This window comes from Liolophura sinensis, chromosome 6, assembly GCF_032854445.1.
Source record: "Liolophura sinensis isolate JHLJ2023 chromosome 6, CUHK_Ljap_v2, whole genome shotgun sequence".
Taxonomy (NCBI): Eukaryota; Metazoa; Mollusca; class Polyplacophora; order Chitonida; family Chitonidae; genus Liolophura; species Liolophura sinensis.
In genome coordinates, this window is record NC_088300.1 from 45,891,718 (window position 1) to 45,910,891 (window position 19,174).

The 19,174-nt window shown below is 39.0% G+C and overlaps 1 protein-coding gene across 1 annotated transcript; it reads right to left on the reverse strand.

Moving 5' to 3' along the window:
• Positions 1 to 3,434: 3,434 nt before the first annotated feature.
• LOC135466872 (probable methyltransferase-like protein 24) lies at positions 3,435 to 15,270 on the reverse strand. The gene is made up of 5 exons (XM_064744626.1): positions 15,092 to 15,270; positions 8,659 to 8,756; positions 8,178 to 8,306; positions 5,512 to 5,586; positions 3,435 to 4,847 (listed from the first exon to the last, which is right to left on the reverse strand). The coding sequence occupies exons 1-5, from the start codon at positions 15,206 to 15,208 to the stop codon at positions 4,676 to 4,678; spliced, it is 591 nt and encodes a 196-aa protein (XP_064600696.1). The 5' UTR covers positions 15,209 to 15,270; the 3' UTR covers positions 3,435 to 4,675.
• Positions 15,271 to 19,174: the final 3,904 nt, after the last annotated feature.

Below are 19,174 nucleotides of genomic sequence, written 5' to 3' on the forward strand. Positions count from 1 at the left end.
AGCTCATACACACCATTATTGCTTGTTTCACCTGAGCAAAATTACAGTTGGGACAAAGCATGACCATCCATTTCTCAGTGAAAAAGTCATGTAAGCAGACATGATTATAATTTAACCTTGTAACTCTTATAAAAGCTCGGTTAAGGCATGCCAGTGCTCCAGAGTGTTTCCAACAATACTGCTGTGATCATGAGACGTCAACTGAGTGCTGCAGTCTGCAACCGTATCGTTGGTATGAGCCTGGCTGGAGCAAAACAGAAGGACATTGCAGCAGCTCTTGGTGTCACTCAGGGAGCCGTCTCCAAAATCTTTAAGCGACACCGACAGACGGGTGTGCCGACGCCTAGACCGAGGTCTGGTCGGCCACGAAAGACCACCGAGAGCGAGGACCGGTATCTGGTGAGACTTTGCCGCAATGGCCGTACGAAGAGTTCCAACCAGATACGCGCTGACTGGATGAGATTTACCAATACTCCTGTGTCAAGCCGCTTAGTGCGATCCAGACTGTTGACTGCTGGGTATTTGGTAAGGAGGCCTAAGAGGAAGCCTTTGCTACAGCGTCGACACCGCCAGGCACGCTTATCCTGGCGCGGGAACACCTGAACTGGCAGGTGGGACACTGGCGAGACACGTGATATTCAGTGATGAGTCTCGTTTTGTCGTCTACCGGGAAGATGGCCGTGTGATGGTGCGTCGTCAGGCTCTGAACGAAGATTGCATCATGCCCAGAGTCCAAGGCGGGGGCGGCGGGGTCACCGTCTGGGGTGCTTTTCATAGCACTGGTAAATGCGACCTGCACGTCTTGGATGGACACATGAACCAGCACCAATATCAACGGATTCTGGAAACGATAATGCTCCCATTTGCTCGGCAACAATTCAGGCAAACTTTGTGTATCAGGACGACAACGCCGCGCCGCACCGGACCGAACTGATACGGAATTTTCTGGAACAGGAGGGTGTTGAGCACATGCAGTGGCCAGCCATTTCACCGGATATGAACCCAATTGAGAACTTGTGGGCGGAAGTTTCCCGTGGGTTGAATAACCTGGATGAAGCCTCAACGAACGTGGCTGAACTAACTCGTGCTGTGCTCACTTGCTGGAGAGATATACCGGAAGAAACTTTGACTTCCTTAGTTGCCAGTATGCCAAGACGTGTGCGCGCATTGTACAATGCGAGGGGTGGGCACACCAAGTACTAAATTAATTTTCTGTATTGTTAGTGTTTTGCATATTTAACTTACCAAGTATTGCAGACATATCTCCAATCGAATAAAAGTTACAGCTCGTAATAAAATACATGCGTTTCACTGAATTTCTGCACTTGTTTGGGGCGCTTTCAGAATATCGTGAAAAACTCGTCTTCCTATAACATTTAGAAACGTTTTGGTTTGAGGAAACTATTGATAATGCATCATAGAGACTAGTCCAAGTGAAACCAATCGACAGATTATTGACCTAAACGCAACGAACCACGCTCTTCGTGGAGATGGTGTGAAATTCACCAATATTCCAAACTTTTTTCCAGGACTGTATATTAACTATAAAAAGACAAAGATTTATTTCAGTCATCAAATGAAATAGGCTACATCGCATCAACAATTCCCTGAGCAGACCAATATACCACATTTCTTATAAGTTAAACTACGGTTCACCGCTGTGTAAACGTTTACCCAAACATAAAACACGATATCCACTTCCTGCTGTCTTCCTCTCCGTCGTATAAGTGAAATGTCAACACAATAAAAAAAAACATGTCCACACAAGTAAAGAACTTGTCCACACAAGTAAAGAACTTGTCCACACAAGTAAAGAACTTGTTCACACAAGTAAAGAACTTTTCCATAATGCAGATACAAGATGTGCATTCTGTAACCGTGACTACTGTCTATTGTATGTATGCAGGCGCAATATAAAACACTGTGTACATAGTTACATCTGGACAATAAATAATCTGAGTGAAGCTTATTCAAATATACACAAGACACATTATGAATTCAAAAATAAACATACAGCGTGCATGTAAAAATTCATTCTTATGTGAGAAACATTGACACATGAACTTAACGTTCCAGTGAATCTTGAGTACTGTTTTAAAATTAAAGCGGAACAATATCACAGTAGCAATACAGCACCGTAAACCTTGCGGTTTTAAAAACAAGCACAGACAACGCAGGACATGCGTTTTCCTATAAAGCTGCGCCACAATGTGGCTAAAAAATTGCCAATGTGGCGTTTAAGCCTAAATCACTCATTCATTCCTGTAAAGCCTTGTAGCTGTCGTATAGGACCGCAATATTCTTGAGCGCACGGCGTAAACCCTCAATTAAATAAATCACGGTAGTTTTAAGGGGGCATAAAAAAGTTTCCAGTCATGTGTTGTTTTGTGCAGTTTTGTTGAAGTTTGTATTAATTTCAACTTTCACAGTAAGTAACTCACGCACGACCTACAGTGAACCGCAGTAACATGGCCCCCACAGAATAGCCCAGGGTTTATACCGTATGGGCCAGCATTTGGATTTGTCTTTCTCAGCATGCAGTACTGGCATTTAATTTCTCAGCTCTCAGTTTCATCAACATTTTGTAGAAAGCGCCAGTATGGGATCTGGACATATGTTGTATGTTTGTATTCTTATTTCCTTGCATACTTAAACTTGGTATACTTGGTTAATTTAGAAACTTTGCTTCATCGGGAGATGAAGCATATATACAGAAAAAATAATTTCTAAACAGCTTGTCAAGTGGGAAAGGTGTAGCCTCTGGATGAAAAGGGTAAAATTAAAAAATAATAGTTTTTGTCTATTCTTTGTTGTTGATTGTAGGTCAGATGTGGAAGGGTTGGAATTTTAGGACGATGAGGAGAGTTGTTGAACGAATTGTGGACACGAGTAAGTTTCGAACTACGTGTCTCTGGTTATAGACCTGTTGGACGTTCAACGTTGCAGGTAGTACGTTTATTTACCAAGCTGACGATAAGAATGAGCCTCAGTTTAATCTGTACATGTTTAACTTAAGAAATAATTTGCGACCTGTAAGTGGCATTCTTAACATTGAGAAATTCTTGAGAATATTTATGAATATGGATCCTGTTCTCACTTGGGTAGGAAACTGTTTCTCGAATAGAAATCAGTTTTCACCCTTATCGAAATTCAATTTTAAAACATATGTAATATAAATTCAAAGAAAAACTGAAAGTCCCTTACGAGCTATTGCAGAAATGTCCCTTATATAATCGACATTATGTACGAAGATATCTATTAGAAAAGTTCAGCTTCACTTATTTGGCTTCGCATGAGGGGAGATAAATCATGTGGAGTTCATGACAAGCGGCTCTAAGGGGGGTCTCTGTCTTTTTACCTAGACTACACTGATGATTTTTGTGCGAATAGAAGATTCTAAAACCTCGATCTCGTAACCGGTGTAATATCTTTAGTTTGCTGGTAATAGAAGATTTATCGTCTGCAAAGTTATGGATTTCAAATAAGAACTGTGTCACATTGTCAAGGGAGCCATCCCTAAGGGCTGTGTCAAGGGTAGGCCACTCACTTCCTTCCACGTCCATCTTCATCACATCAATATGCCTCTGAAAGTCAACAACACCATATTTCACACGCCACGACTACAAAGTGATAAAGATTTATTATCCTTAATATTCACATAGAATTAAGTACCGCAATACATAACACAGGATTTTTCACCAATAGCCTACAGCTGGCGAAGACAAATACATGTACGTTAATAATTCTCTTTTAAGTTTATATGCCTTTTCAGTATATATCGATACAATAATCAAAGTCGAGAGAGCTTTCTTGGATTCTAGATTTAGTAATTGTTAAATTTTGTACACCGTTATGCAGGACCAAAAGAACTTTTATTTTAAGTATTTTATATGCAAGGATAGCGTGGACAACATAATACGACATGATATACTCATTCTCTTCAGAGATATTCTTTTCCAAATAAAACATAAACTCTGTTATTACCTCCAGCAATGGGCTGTTATGTTTTTTTCGACTTTTATTTGTCAGTAACAATCTTGGTACCAATTTGGATGAAATTTTGTTAACTGGTGGAGGAAAACAGGCAGTAATAGAGTATAGTCTAAAAACAGCTCGAAAGTAAGGACAACGGAATGTGACACAAAATAGCCATATTAGTCCCCAAAGTGTAGGGTAGTGAGCCTGTGTGAATGAGCCACAGCTGTATTCAACATTTTCAATGAGATAAACGGATTAAAAATAACACGGAGGAAATCTGATAACGGTAATGATGTACCGGTATGGAAAAGTTTTAGTCAAATGTGCAGAGGCAAATTTCGAAAAAAGCTTCTGCCGAACTCACCTGTAAAGTGTAATGCATATTGCTCACAGGGTATTGATTTATTCTGACATCTTGAATAGCGAATGAAAACAAAAATGACAGCTAAATTTTCTGAGCCGTGCGATTTGTAGAATTCTGCTGTACGTATGATATATTCCTTTCACTAATCGGATGTGATGAGTCGATCAAATTTCACCAGTCTGTTGTTTTCCTTATTTATTCAGATTTACAAAGTTGTATCTTCGAGAAGTATATAAACACGAGCTGGAATATCTCCTTTTTTGTTTAAGTGGTATTTTGGATGTTATGCACATGTATGGCTGTTTCATGCGTAGTGGCCTGTTCGCTAGCTTTTTAGCCCTTTTCCTCTAACGTGCATAACCTACATTGGCATGTCCCCAACATCCGTTTTATTTCGGCTATCGTCTTCACTGGCCAGCCTTTGTTGATGACCGTGTTAGATCCGTATACACCTAAATGGTGGAAGGTGACCTTCTCACTTCGTCGCGTATCCCCCATTTTCATGCTGTGCACAGACAACAGAGAACATGAAATTGATAATGCCTATAGCTTTAAAGGTGCAGGATTGAGGAAACTTGGTTCAAGTTCAATTACGAGCCTTTCAAAGCTTAAAATCATAAATCTATTTATTTGTTTTTTGATACGTTTGATTGTTTTAGTGAGGCCTAATTCTAGAATTTTCCACTTATGTTCCTGTTGTAAGGTTTATATAGTCTTGGAAACCAGGGTGACCGTAGTATAAACCACCTACCTTTGGCAGGTAGATGGCAAAAGCACAGGCGAAACAACCAGAGCTAGATTCAAAAACACGACCTCATTGGTCAAAGGTCAAATGTCAAAAGTCTGACAGTCGCAGATGTCCAACACTTCAACCGTCAAGCTCAAATAGAAACTAAACAAAGGCATCAAGTTAAAGAATTCGGCACAAAATCTCTCGTTGTTGATTTCTGAAACTAGTAATATGTACTTAAAACCACTTGTATACCAACACACAGTTACCTTACATACCAGCAAGAGCCCGATTATCTTGTAAATAAGCATAACATACACCCTCAATGCTATACGATGTAACCATGAAATACCATTTCAACGATAAAATGTTTTAACTAATATATATTATTTTCTATCCATTTTTTTATTATAATTAGATGAAATTTTCTTTTCTTTACCTTGGATCAAATGCGTGCACCTCGCACCCATAATGTTTAGCGATCATGTCATCAAAACTAAAATCGTTGTTTATCCTAAAACATAGACAAGAAAACAACCAGTTACCACTGCATAAATCCATTGAATTCCATTTTTCAGAGTGATTACCACGAGCAGGGATATATCTAATTACGTGTAGACTACCGCGCGGATAGGGTCAGCTGTTGCGCGTATTTGAATCGATGTTGGTATACTACACTAGTCTGAAAGTCTGTTGTCTGAGTGATGCTATAATGTATAGTTCTATTGCAGCAGATTGTCCTGTTAAATAAAACACACATTCTATTAAATCAACGTAAAGATTATATTACACTAACCGGATACTATGTTGAATATGACAGAATATCGTGTTGTAATACCAGAATGAATAAATTCTAGGATCACTCAGACAACAGACTTTCTGTTAAAATTTAGATATTAATTTTTTTAGTATAGCAGTTAGTCTGTATAGCACTGTACGGTAACAATCTTTAACTACCAGTACCAAGTAGTATATTTCGGTGTGTTCTCACTCGCTTTTTCCCATTATGCACGCATGCTTTCCTACAGTGTTGCAGTCTTACGGTAAAGAACATATATTGTACATAGCTCCTATCAACGGCATTAAATGTTCGTCTCAGACTTTCTTACTGTTCAAAAGCAAATATTGTTCTTTAGTGACCGTCAGTCTAATGGATGTTTTCTATAACATTCTTACACACTTGTCATTCACACGCAGTAACAGATATATCGCATGATTCCGATGTGTTCCATGCAGTAATAAATAAATCCGTAATGCTGATTTGGGGCCTTGACGTTAAAAGTCTTAACGTCTTAGCCGACAGTCATCTCACGTTTTCAGGAAGTTTGACAAGAAATTTAACTGTCCCAACCCACATGACAAGCATCCTAAATATATAGGCTACGAAATCACAGGAATGAATGAATGGATGCTGCGGGTTTAACGTCGTACTTAACAATTTTTCAGTCGTATGACGAGGCGGAGTCAGTAGGCGTCTGAGCATATGTTGTGTTGTCTTTTGGCGAGTCCATGCTGCCGCCACTGAAGAATCATGCCGAAGACACCAGATATGACACCCCAACCAATAACATTCTACTGAAAACAGGCCAACCAGTCGTGTTTCCTTGCTCTAACCTCTCAATGCAGAGCACCATTTTTAAAGTGTTCGAAATCTTAGGCCTTCGGCCTGTGGATATATAGTGACAAAGCATGTTTTGGTACCCGAGTAGAACAAGGCAACCGTGGCTCCCTTCGTCCTATGGTATACATTTACCAGAAGGTGTAGACCAGGCAACCGTAGCTCCCTTCGTCCTAAGGTATACAGTTACCAGAAGGTGTAGAACAAGGTAACCGTGACTCCCTTCGTCCTAAGGTATACATTTACCAGAAGGAGTAGAACAAGGTAACCGTGACTCCCTTCGTCCTATGGTATACATTTACCAGAAGGAGTAGAACAAGGTAACCGTGACTCCCTTCGTCCTATGGTATACAGTTACCAGAAGGAGTAGATTTTTTTTTTTTTTTTTTTTTTTGATTGGTGTTTTACGCCGTACTCAAGAATATTTCACTTATACGACGGCGGCCAGCATTATGGTGGGTGGAAACCGGGCACAGCCTCCGGGGAAACCCACGACCATCCGCAGGTTGCTTGCAGACCTTCCCACTTACGGCCGGAGACAGAAGGAGTAGAACAAGGTAACCGTGACTCCCTTCGTCCTATGGTATACAGTTACCAGAAGGTGTAGAACAAGGTAACCGTGACTCCCTTCGTCCTATGGTATACAGTTACCAGAAGGTGTAGCACAAGGTAACCGTCGTCCTGTGGTATATAGTTACCAAAAGGGGCAGACCACGGTCCTGCCTTCTTTCGTCCTATGGCATATAACTACTAGAAAGAGTAGACCAGGCAGCCCTGCCCCCTTCGTTCTATGGTATACAGTAACCAGAAGGAGTAAACCAGCCCTGTCTCCCTTCGTCCTATGGTTACCGAAAATGAGTAGGCGAGACAGTCCTGTTTCCACTGACCCCACAGAATATAGTTACCCGAAAGAGTAGACTAGGCAGTCTGCTTTCTTTCGCCCTAGAGTATGCAGTTACCCGAAGGAGTAGGCCAGACAGCACTGTTTCCCTTTGTCCTCTAGTATATAGTTACCCAAAGGAGTAGACCAGATAGTCCTGCTTCCCTTTGCCGTACAGGGTATATTTAGATCAGACAGTCCTGTTATCCTTTGCTCTATGATAGAGTTACCCACATGACCAGACCACTGTTACTTCCCTTCGCCCTATATAGTATATAGGTATCCAGAGGAACAAACCATGACATCCTGTTCTCTTATAATTGGCTATTCAGATGCCAGAAGGAGATGATTAGACAGTCTGTTTCCCTTGGCACTATAGTATAATGTTACCCAAAGAAGTAGACCAGACAATCCTGTTTCCCTTATCCCTATAATATATAATTACCCGAAGGAGTAGACCAGACAGTCTGTTTCCCTTTGCCCTATGGTATAAAGTTATCGGAAGGAGTAGACCAGGCAGTCTGTTTCCCTTTGCCCTATAGTATAAAGTTACCCGAAGGAGTAGACCAGGCAATTTGTTTCCCTTTGCCCTATAGAATAAAGTTACCCGAAGGAGTAGACCAGACAGTCGTGTTTGGGCCTGACAGGCTCATCATCACACACCTCCCAGCCTCCGTCACCTAAATTCCCCATGCGAAGCATTACGTTGCAGAGGATCTCGTGGTTGCTGCCATAACTGTAATAGGACATAAATAAGACTATGACTACAGAAAGTTTGGTCGGGTGAATAAAGCCGAGTATATACTACGGTGTTTATCTCATATTAGAATTCACTTTGGTAACTAGATCTGAGATGTGTTTCATTCTTCCTAGCTTAGGGAACAGAGAATATACTTACATGCGTGCAGCAAATGCGCTTAGAATTTGACATGGATAATACAATACATTATAGCTTACTATAAGATTCAAAACTACATGTGTACTTAAGCTTTCTGTTGATGACACGCGTAAGCTGCAAATATACTTGACCGTCAGATATACGATATAAAGTGAAAGTAATTGACATGTAACAATAAATATTTACTTACTCTCGGTAACTGATGCGCACCGCATCCAAACTGAGTTCATCGAAAGTGTTTATAGCTGGGATGTGGCCGTTCCTTGCCGGGCAAAGATCTCCCTGAAACTGAAGAAGTAGCAATTTAGATGTTAAATCTTAAATAAACGAATACAACTAAATGCTGATAATGGATGCGACGTTACAGTTGATGAAGCAAGGTGTATCTTCTTGTGATCACAAAGGAACTTTCCACTTTTCACACCTCCACAACATAGTCTACTTCAGTCTTTTTTTTGTTTCCTTTGTAAATATTGTGCCTTGTGCGCATGTGATATAATAACTACTCGACCCACATCATGTGAACAGTAATTAACTAGTGAATGTCAAGTTATTTTACTAACAAAAATATACATAGCTCTCTCTGCATGGCTATTTCTGTGTAATTGTATGATTCTTAATTTTTATCGTAATTTGAATTTTAGATACATTTACGTACTGATACATTGAGTACATATGTACATGTAAAGAATATAGTTTTTATTTTTGTGATGTAAAAAAGCAAAATATCAGGCAACTCGAAAAAATCGAAAGTGTCACCACGTTATTGATGTTATCCAACCAGGCGAGTTATTTCTATGTCGCGACAAAGCAGCTGTTTCCGCTAACGTCATCTGAATTCTGTTTTGCGTTTCAGGCAAATGATCCTGAGGTAAAAATTGTGTTTCCTGTTTTTCAAACATGACCTTACCCATGGCCTCAAAAACCTTTCCAGGTTGAAAGCTGATTTAAAGAGTTACCAAACACGTCAGAACTAAATATTTTTGGCCGTTCAGAACTGTTTTCACCCCTATTCCAAAATAACTATGATGGTTAAATTTTTTGCTGTCTGTTCTTTTAAGTTGGTTAGGTCGAGGCGAAGCCCACACAGCCAGCCGATGCATGTGAAGCCAATGAACAGGGATACACATATAGCTACTTATCCTTCGTCAGACAAAATACTCCGCTTTTCATTGGACAACGGCGATCATGTGGGGTACAGATATATTCTCGAATCCTCGAGAACAATTTCGGGTTGTGAACACAAAGGTCACATCACTGAAGCGGTCTTCTGCACTGAATTGATGGGTCTTTGCAGGTTAAATTCGTTACATGATTACTCAGTGATAGGATACGCACATATGTGGTGTCAGTAACCTTCATAATGGGCTCGGCTGACGCCATACATTTCCGTATCCTATCAGTGAGTAACTCTGCAACTAATGATATCAGCTAGTCAAGCGAACACAGACACTTACCACGCAGGTTTTATGGTACGAAACGATGGTACGACAGAGCGAAGCGATGAAACGATGCCATCGATTGACCTCAATCACCTGATTACCTCTGCCTGGGCACACTTGATGTCATAAGAACTGAATAGCGAAACTCGTGTGACATACATGTAACTTAATTTAGTGTCCTTGAATATGCTCTAAGTTCAGCCCTCCTAAGTATATATGTAGATGTCGGGATGCCTATCCATTCCACAGCTGAATATCACTCAAATGCCCAATGTTGGAATATCTCACAAGCAAAATATTCAACAGATGGGCTCAAACTTTTACTTTTTTTTAGAACATTTTTCGACCTAGTAAAATGCATTTAAAACTTTGGACTCTACTGTGACTTTTTCTGGTCGTATTGAAACCAATAATGTCAATTCAGCTTTTTGCCACTCGATACACACAGATTGCTATATTTCATCATTCAAAATGCATCTTCATTTAGAGCTATGAATGCATTCAACAAATGGACCTGGAAGTGAATTATTTCAAGATAAAAATAATGCTATGGGGTCACTGATACCCATTGGGTCCCAACAGACCACCATAGAATCCTATGTTTTAAATGCATTTCAGTTGGTTAGAAAAATTCTGAAAAAAAATAAATCAAACTATTTTCCTGGACAGTGTTTAATGGTTTTTCATCTGATAAATACTTTATTTCAGTGGGTTTCTTTCTGCCTTAGGAGAACTTTTAGCCAGAACGTATACTTCGGTACATGTATATTTCACGTATATATCCAAAAACCACACAGTCGTCTTAATTAAATACTCTCTCACAAAACAAAACGCTAGTTTACAAATATCCTATAACCCCAAATATATAGGTCAATTCTCCTACACACCTGTTATCTTATTCAGTTGTACCTTACTTTAATCTGTACGATACATAAATAGCTTAGCTGTCCTTTCTTTGCACACTTTAAGGGTATTTGCAAACAAATGGGCTGTTCAGGCTGTCGGGTGGTCATATTTCGTTCCCATGGCGACATTGAGTGGGTAGGGGATATCTGAACACGATGAGACATCTATGACCTATATCTATAACATTTCTTAATGTGCATGACTTAGCTTACTTTGAACAGCGATATATCCGTAACGCAACATAAAAGGAAATATATGCTTTATACACACTTTTTTATACTTGAAAAAAAGTTCAAGTATAATATACAGATTGATAAAATTAGTGAATAATATTTGTGTATTACAGTGTCATTCTACTTAATTTGGGTTTAGAGGACTGTATTTGCATGTATCACATCACTTGAACAATATGCAGTTTTACAACTGCTCAATTAGCTACCGGTGTTCTCCCAATGCCTGTCTGAAGACTGGAAGGCAATAGTATAACTATAAGGTTAATCACAAAGCTTAGAAAAACGAAAGGACAAGTAGCAAACTTTTGAACTGATTTTGTGTGTGTGTGTGCGTGTACCATTAGATCTCCGTGCTGTTCGTGCCTGGACTATAGGCTTATTCGCCTATTTCCTCTATATCCAAAGTCTTGGGGAAAAAATAGAGGGTTGCACAAAATTGATCGTGTGGACATTTTAAATATGGGTATATATCATAAAATGAAACTATATAGAAGTTTTAAAATTCAAATACAAGATGAATAGTCATGCGCTTATTCCATAGTTAATTTACATATGTAGTTTCTTACCTATCCCAGATAGATTGTCCAGCGAAGCATACGTGACACGGCTTTGAGGTTTATCGAAATGATCTGCTTGAATTTAATCTGTTTGCCGTCACAGCTGTTCTATCAACTTTTGGAACACCTTTACAGTATAATGTTACCCACGTCACCATGTTAACACATTACTCAGTCATATTTTGGCAGTCATATTAGTGAGATTTCACACGATTTCGATCCTAAGAAATTTCAAGCCAGTAAACCTGCACAGGTAGACGTTTCAGGTCAATCATCGCAAGGCCAATTTCGCAAAACACATTACAAATTACCAAAGAACAAAGAAAGTATAAGGTATGGCCCCTTTTCATACTTCTGAAAATATTTTTAATTTCTCGCTATTTTACTGGTATTAGCTTGTGTTAAATCACTGCTTCTCCAGAGATTAGTGTTTCGTTATGACTGAATGGTGTATATTACAACAACAACAGTGTTTAATTAATACTTGGTAATGTTTGCTCCATATTGTAGATCTTTAAAACCCTACGGTACTTACAGTCAGCCATATATAGTAACGCTTGTCCTTATGATTGACTGCTTTCTGGAAGAACGTAAAATTACTCTCAGCTTGTGTTCTGCATTACTTTGGCCATTTCCGACTAATGTCAAATTTGCGAAGATTTTTCTTTCAGTTTTGTAGCTTTAATCCGGAATCCTGCAATCCATTCCGCCCGTTTTCCCATTTATACACGCCTTTCGCTTCCTTGTCATAGTACATGCATATTACCCCAGAAAGTTGTTTCCTGGTGTTTAAGAGTATCGCTAGCTTTGGCTAAGACAATACCGGTGTAGTTTAAACTTATGAGTACAGATATAGACCTATATAATAGTTGGAACTAAACGTACCGGTAGTTTAGATTTAGAATATGGGTAAAGAGAACAGATAGCTTGCCCTTTAAGAGTACCAGTACTAAAGATTAAGGATATACACATATAGTTTTGTGCCTTCAAACAAGGATAGTTCCGAGACAGAACCAGCATTTTAGACAGAGTATAATATTGATTCGAAGTATAGAATATATACCGGAAGTTAGAACATTGCGTAAATGTAACAAAAAAAAACAAAAAGACATTAATTCGGCTATAAAGTTTATCTTATCAAATTGATGGTCTTGATTGGTTATAATTTCCACATTAAAAAGAAAAGACAACAAATAATACAACCTGAGTACTTTCTACTAGAAAGATGAGTGTAAATAGACCTAAACGGTTATAGACCTGAGTACTTTCTACTAGAAAGATGAGTGTAAATAGACCTAAACGGTTATAGACCTGAGTACTTTCTACTAGAAAGATGAGTGTAAATAGACCTAAACGGTTATAGACCTGAGTACTTTCTACTAGAAAGATGAGTGTAAATAGACCTAAACGGTTATAGACCTGAGTACTTTCTACTAGAAAGATGAGTGTAAATAGACCTAAACGGTTATAGACATTTTTTTATGACGTGCTTGGTAAAATTGGAAGAAGTTTTAATCACGAATTCTTGCGAGGCCATGGGATGCATTATGATAGACCACCCGGAAACCCATACACGTGGTCAAAAGGCAAAACAATGTTCGGCTGACGTAAACGTAGTAGGGTTAAAGAAATAACTTGCGCCTGATTGGTTAATATTGTTAAGATGGCAGCTCTTTCGGTTTTCATGGTGAATGACATTTTGCTTAGTTTGAACTGCGATATCTCGGTCAAACGAGATATCAAGATATCGCAGTTTATCTTCTTTAAAAAAATTCACATTAACTAATATGAAGCGATTATCGTTATCCAAAATTCTTGTCTAAATTCACGTCAGCATATCTACTCGCGTGCAAATTCCAAATTCGAGCGCGTCTAACCAGTAATGGGTGGGTTGGCGGGGAGGGGTCTGGTGTTAAAATAACAACATCTTCTATAAGTGTTAAAATAATACATGTTAAATACGGAAAAATGTGTGCCAACATTTTAAAACGTTTACTCCTCGATTGTCTGCAAGTTGTAACATAATGTAACACGACTTTTTTATTTTTATAAAGTAAAATGTGCGGAAAGCAAAACGAAATGCTATTGATTTGATATCAGACAGTGATATCTTACAACATTTTAGTATTACATTTTTAGCACTGCAGAAAGTGTTAAAGATTTTAAATGATTCCCCTTTATCATCACGGCCAAAGTGGCGGATTTTACACTATATCAGTTCACTTATATATAACATTTGAGCTAGTGTGCACGCTCTGTGTTTGACTGTGCCATGGACGAATAATTGTGCTGTATGTTAAAACATAAATTATGGTAAATGTCATCATATTTAAAGTGTTAACATGATACAGCAAAGTCATGTTAAACAATGTAAAACATGAGTCCCATCGCCCTAAACTGTTACAGCGGGTAATAATTGCCTGTAGTTTGTAACATGATGGTAGATCACAAGATTTTCAACATTTATAATATGGAACACAACCACATAATTTTTAAAATATTCCATTTTATAATCATTTTGGAAAATGTTAAATTTTCATCACTTTAGAACATGTTATTCTAACAATATACATGGTTGCCTTCTTAAAGTGCTGCCAAAATGTCGAATTTAACATTATTACATTTCCACATTTCAGTATAGACTGTGTGGGCCTGAAAAACAATCCAGACTTCTAAGAAAGTGCCAGACGAATACACGTGTAGTGTAACTCCGATAAAAGAGATACTGACTCAAACATTCGTTTTTTCGGGGTTTCACTGCTTGTGTAAGGTTACTATAAACGAATAAAAGATCAGGATACCTCGACGAGTACATGGTCATACGTATTTTCATTGAGTCAGGAAGATGTACTTTTTGTTTTATCTGTGAAGGAAGAGATCACGCGGATGTCGTATAAACACAAAAAGGCTCTTAATATATATACAGGGCAGATATAGTTCATAGACCATTAATTATGATAAACAATTCGTAGGGAACACTCAAAAAAATAATCTGTTATAATTTTAACAGAAAGTCATCTGAGTGATACTAGAATGCATTCTGTTACTACAGTAGATAGTTCTGCTAAATATAACACACATATTCTATTAGTTCCACATAAAAATTCTATTAAACTAACAAGATATTATGTTAAATATGACAGAATATTGTGTTATAATAATATAATACATTCTAGCATCGCTCAGACAACAGACTTTCTGTAAAAAAAAAAACAGATTAATTTTTTTGAGTGAACAAACAATTAACTTGCCAAAAATGTTAAATTGTTTTGCAGCCGTCTTAAATTGATATACACAAATGAAAATTCCTGCTGATTGATACGATCATGTGTATACCTAGGCCTACATGTGTTGAGACATCCGCGGACACATATACAAGGGTCAGCCCTACTACTCTGTGCCTTCGGTAAAAGGTCAGACGAACAGAACAGACATGTATATATGGGGCAGGTGGATAGATCCGAAGTCAAATGAAGTCGGCTTACCTTGAGTGATGGGGGCTGTATAAGAGCTGGTTTGGATATAAACACTGTATAACTTAACACTGTTACTAGGGTCACAGTGGCTACCGCCGCTGCAACGGTTACGCGACTGTTCATCATATCACTGTTGGAACGAGGATCTCTGTATGTTCAAAAGTTGTCTGGGGCTTACAGAGGGCTGTCGTTATCTTCAATACTGAATTTTTCTGGGCCGCGTCTATCATCTAGATAGTCGGCTTAGACACGCCCACCTTGAATATTTGCGTTGCCATGACTTCACCCTAGTCATGTGCATGGCATCTCAGGACTTTTACTATCAGAGCCTTCCACCTCACAACCTGTGTGATAGCCATTTTATACAGCACATTATTATTGATTAATTAGTTTAAGGGTTTAATGAGGACATTTTGGCAAAAACTGTATGTTTCATTCTGCTTCTCTGTTTTACTCTCTCCACAGAGATCATTTATTTTAGATCAATCAACGACAAGCTCAGGCCATTGCAAGTTGACCTAGGTACGTTGAAGTTGCGTATATATGAGATTTATAGCCTATAATGCTGTTTTAAAAGTCATCCCTACTGAATATGTATATTTGCACACAGCCCGCACTAACAGCGGGGTAGAAAATGGTTAACATATATGAAGGCAGTCAGATTTGTGGGTGGAGGAACAAGAGTGCCCAGTGTAAACCTTTGTTTTGCAAGGTACTTGACAAGCCTTCTGACAATACCGCAGAGAGCTGAGAGCACGCGACCCAGCATCTGACCCAGCATTTACAGTTTTACATTAAGGGAGTGAGTGTAGTCTGGGAAGACTACTGGATGTTCGGGAGCTCATCTCAGGTGTAACCATGCAAGCTGAAACGATTATCACATTGTCCAACGGCAATGGTTTTAGGTTAGTTAATTTTAGGTTAGGGTATGTTTGATCGCATTTCAAGTTCAGTGAAGAAATTTAGTACCGTTGTATCATTGTATCTGTTCATATAATTTCTTGACTACTAATTGCGTCGAGTATTCGATGCCAGTCTATGTATCTGAACAGTGTATAAAACCGTGTGCCTATGGCGTGGCGAATGGGACCTTCAGGTCCATAATAAACAGCACAAAATTCACCCTGCCATTGGCGTTAATTCTTAGAATTATGGTGTGTCTCAAGGAGACCAAGTAGGCATTCTCGTTTAAGATACAATTTTTATTCCCAAGTGTGTTTGATGTGATGCTCATTATACGCCATCAAGCATATCTTAGTTCGTGGATTCCCCCCCCCCCTCCCCCCCACCATAATGCTGGCCACCGTCGTATAAGTAAAATATTCTTCAATGCGTCGTAAAACATCAATAAAATAAATAAATGAATATGCTAGCTGACTGTGCAGGCTTTTTCGGCAAAAGTTCTACAAAGTGGACTCTATATTCCATTTATTTAAAGGTCATAAATAGTATTATGGTTATATATACAGATAAGTCCTGTATACATACAATTTTCTAGATGATGTATTATAAAAGTGGTATGGTTGTCGAGTTTCAGCTAAGCCTTATTTATGTTCAACTTTTTTTTAAACATTCCTGCTCTTGTTTTATATTGGTGATCTCATTCTATCGAAAACCATTCACTGGCTCCTGTTTTAAACTTGCTCTCGCCACGATATGGCTGAAGAGGGGCCTGGTATGGTAAGGCGGGGAATCGGTCCCAGTACAAGCAACTGTGCACCTCAAGAAGTGAAACTAACTATAGCTGTGAGTGTAACTGCTGCTGATACACTCTTTTTTCAATTCTGTTTTACTCTTCTTTTCTCGTTATATGGCAAGCATGCGACATACAAGCTCCAAACATGCAATGAAGCAATGTATAGGTCATAAAATCGAAAAACGCCTGCTCCAGTCACACTGAAATATTTTTGTTTTGTATTAGACACTCTACAGTGGCGAAAATCACTGCACCATAAATGTAACTTCCTGAAAAATTCTTGAGCACGCACGCATGTAGTTATACACCAATCAGTTAAATACTACCATAGCTATTTGGCGTAGTCCAAAATAGCTTATGTTATCGAATGGAGATAACTGTTGTACCTGAATGAAATTAGAGTTACTCCCCTTGTTCCGTAGCAAAACTGTAGATTTGGCCTCTCAACTTCCGTCCAGCACGGACACACAAAATGAGAGGCGTTTGTCTTTAAATGATAATGGTGAAATTGTCTCCAGGGAAGTCCAGTCAAAATCTATCGACACATTGGACAAATGGGTAGATGCTTTTCTCATTTACATGGGTATTTATATCAGTGCGCACCCAATAGCTGAGCGTAGTATGCTGAAATACATTTACACAATTCGATTAGGTGCAAAGAGGGGAGATATAGGATGGAAAGAGCATGATATACAATACAGGCTAAGAAAGGGAGGTAACCCATCCCCTTCGTGGGGAGAGGTTGACACTGAGCTGTGGCTTCTTTACATGATTTCTAACAACAGCGGAAGAGCTGTTTCTCATACTTACAAGCAGGGCAGCAGTCAGGGCAAATGCTATGACTACAACGTTAAGGGCACATGTTTTAAGCATCCTTGTCAGTATTTGCATTTGTGCATGCGCTGTGGAGGTAACCATCCCATTTTAATGTGCAACATGCAAAAATCATTTCTCCCTCAGCAACAGCCTTTTCTTGGCCAAAGAAGGACTTTTCTCCAGTTTCTCGCTAATACTAGACAAACATTCAACACAAACCGGTACATATATACCAACCCCAGAACACGAAACCCATCTCACACCCCTAGATATATGGGCTTTGGGCCGAACCCCAGTCAACCTGGAGGCTTTAGATAAACATCTAGCATTGTATCCTGATAGAGAGGCAGTTCGATCACTTTCTGAAGGGTTTCATTCCGGCTTTCGTTTACATTATCATGGCCCTCGGCTTTTTAAAGAATCGAAAAACCTCATTTCAGCTCTTGAACATTAGTCTGAATTATGGGAAAAGATACAGAAAGAGGTAAACTTGAGTAGAATATCTGGGCCTTTCTCGCAGCGTCCGATATCAAATTTGAGAGTGTCTCCAATTGGGTTGGTTCCTAAATCGGACGGGGGCTGGAGGCTCATTACTCACCTTTCATTTCCATCTTCAGACACTGTTAATGATTTTATAGATCCAGAAATGTGTTCTGTAACTTACACTTCATTTGACAAGGTTATAGAAATGATAGCTGGGTTAGGTTGTGGGGCACTGATTGGTAAAATGGATGTCAAATCTGCCTTTAGGTTACTACCCGTTTATCCAGGAGATTTTGATTTACTCGGCATGAAGTTCCAGGGTAACTATTTCATCGACAAATGAAAACACCATGGATCACTACCTAGATGATTTTATTTTTGCTGGAGCTCCAGGTACGAATATATGTGAAAATATCATGTCAACATTTGAAAGACTGGGTTTTGAATTAGGAGTCCCTTTAGCTTCCGAAAAGACAGTTAGTCCTTCAACGACCCTCAAATTCCTGTGGTTCGAAATTGACACTGTTCCAGTGCTTGTGCGGATTCATGCCAAAAAACGTGAGGAATTGTCAAGCCTTTGGTGAATTTATAACTCGTAAGGAAGTAACCTTACGCGAAATGCAATCGTTTGATGGGCAAACTAAATTTCTTTTGCAAAGCCATTCGGCCAGTTAGAGCATTCATTAGACGTTTTCATGACGCCACAAGTCGAATGAGTAAACTGTATTATTTTATTCGAACTGGCGAAGAGCTTCGTTCCGACATGCAGATGTGGTCACATTTTCTGGACCGCTTTAATAGAACAGTGTATTTTTCGAGTGATGTTTGGTCGTCTTTTGGTCGTCTGAATCGGTTCTGAAATTGTATACTGACAGTGCCGGGTCTACTGAATTAGGATGTGGTGGCAATTTTTCAGGAAGAGTGGGTATTTTACCCATAGCCAGCTGCTTGGGCTGAAATGGAAGTTATGTGTGATATAACTTTTCTTGAAATCGTCCCAGTCATTTTAGCTATTATGATATGGGGTTTTAAGTTATCAAACAAGAGGGTGCTGCTAAATATCGATAACGAAGCCCTGGTTGCAATCCTGAACAGAC

Coding starts and splice junctions, on each gene's coding strand:
- LOC135466872 (XM_064744626.1), bottom strand. CDS start 15,208: ATGATGAACAGTCGCGTAACCGTTGCAGCGGCGGTAGCCACTGTGACC. Junction 8,757..15,091: donor TACAGCCCCCATCACTCAAG/GTAAGCCGACTT, acceptor CTACTTCTTCAG/TTTCAGGGAGATCTTTGCCC. Junction 8,307..8,658: donor GTGCGCATCAGTTACCGAGA/GTAAGTAAATAT, acceptor GTCCTATTACAG/TTATGGCAGCAACCACGAGA.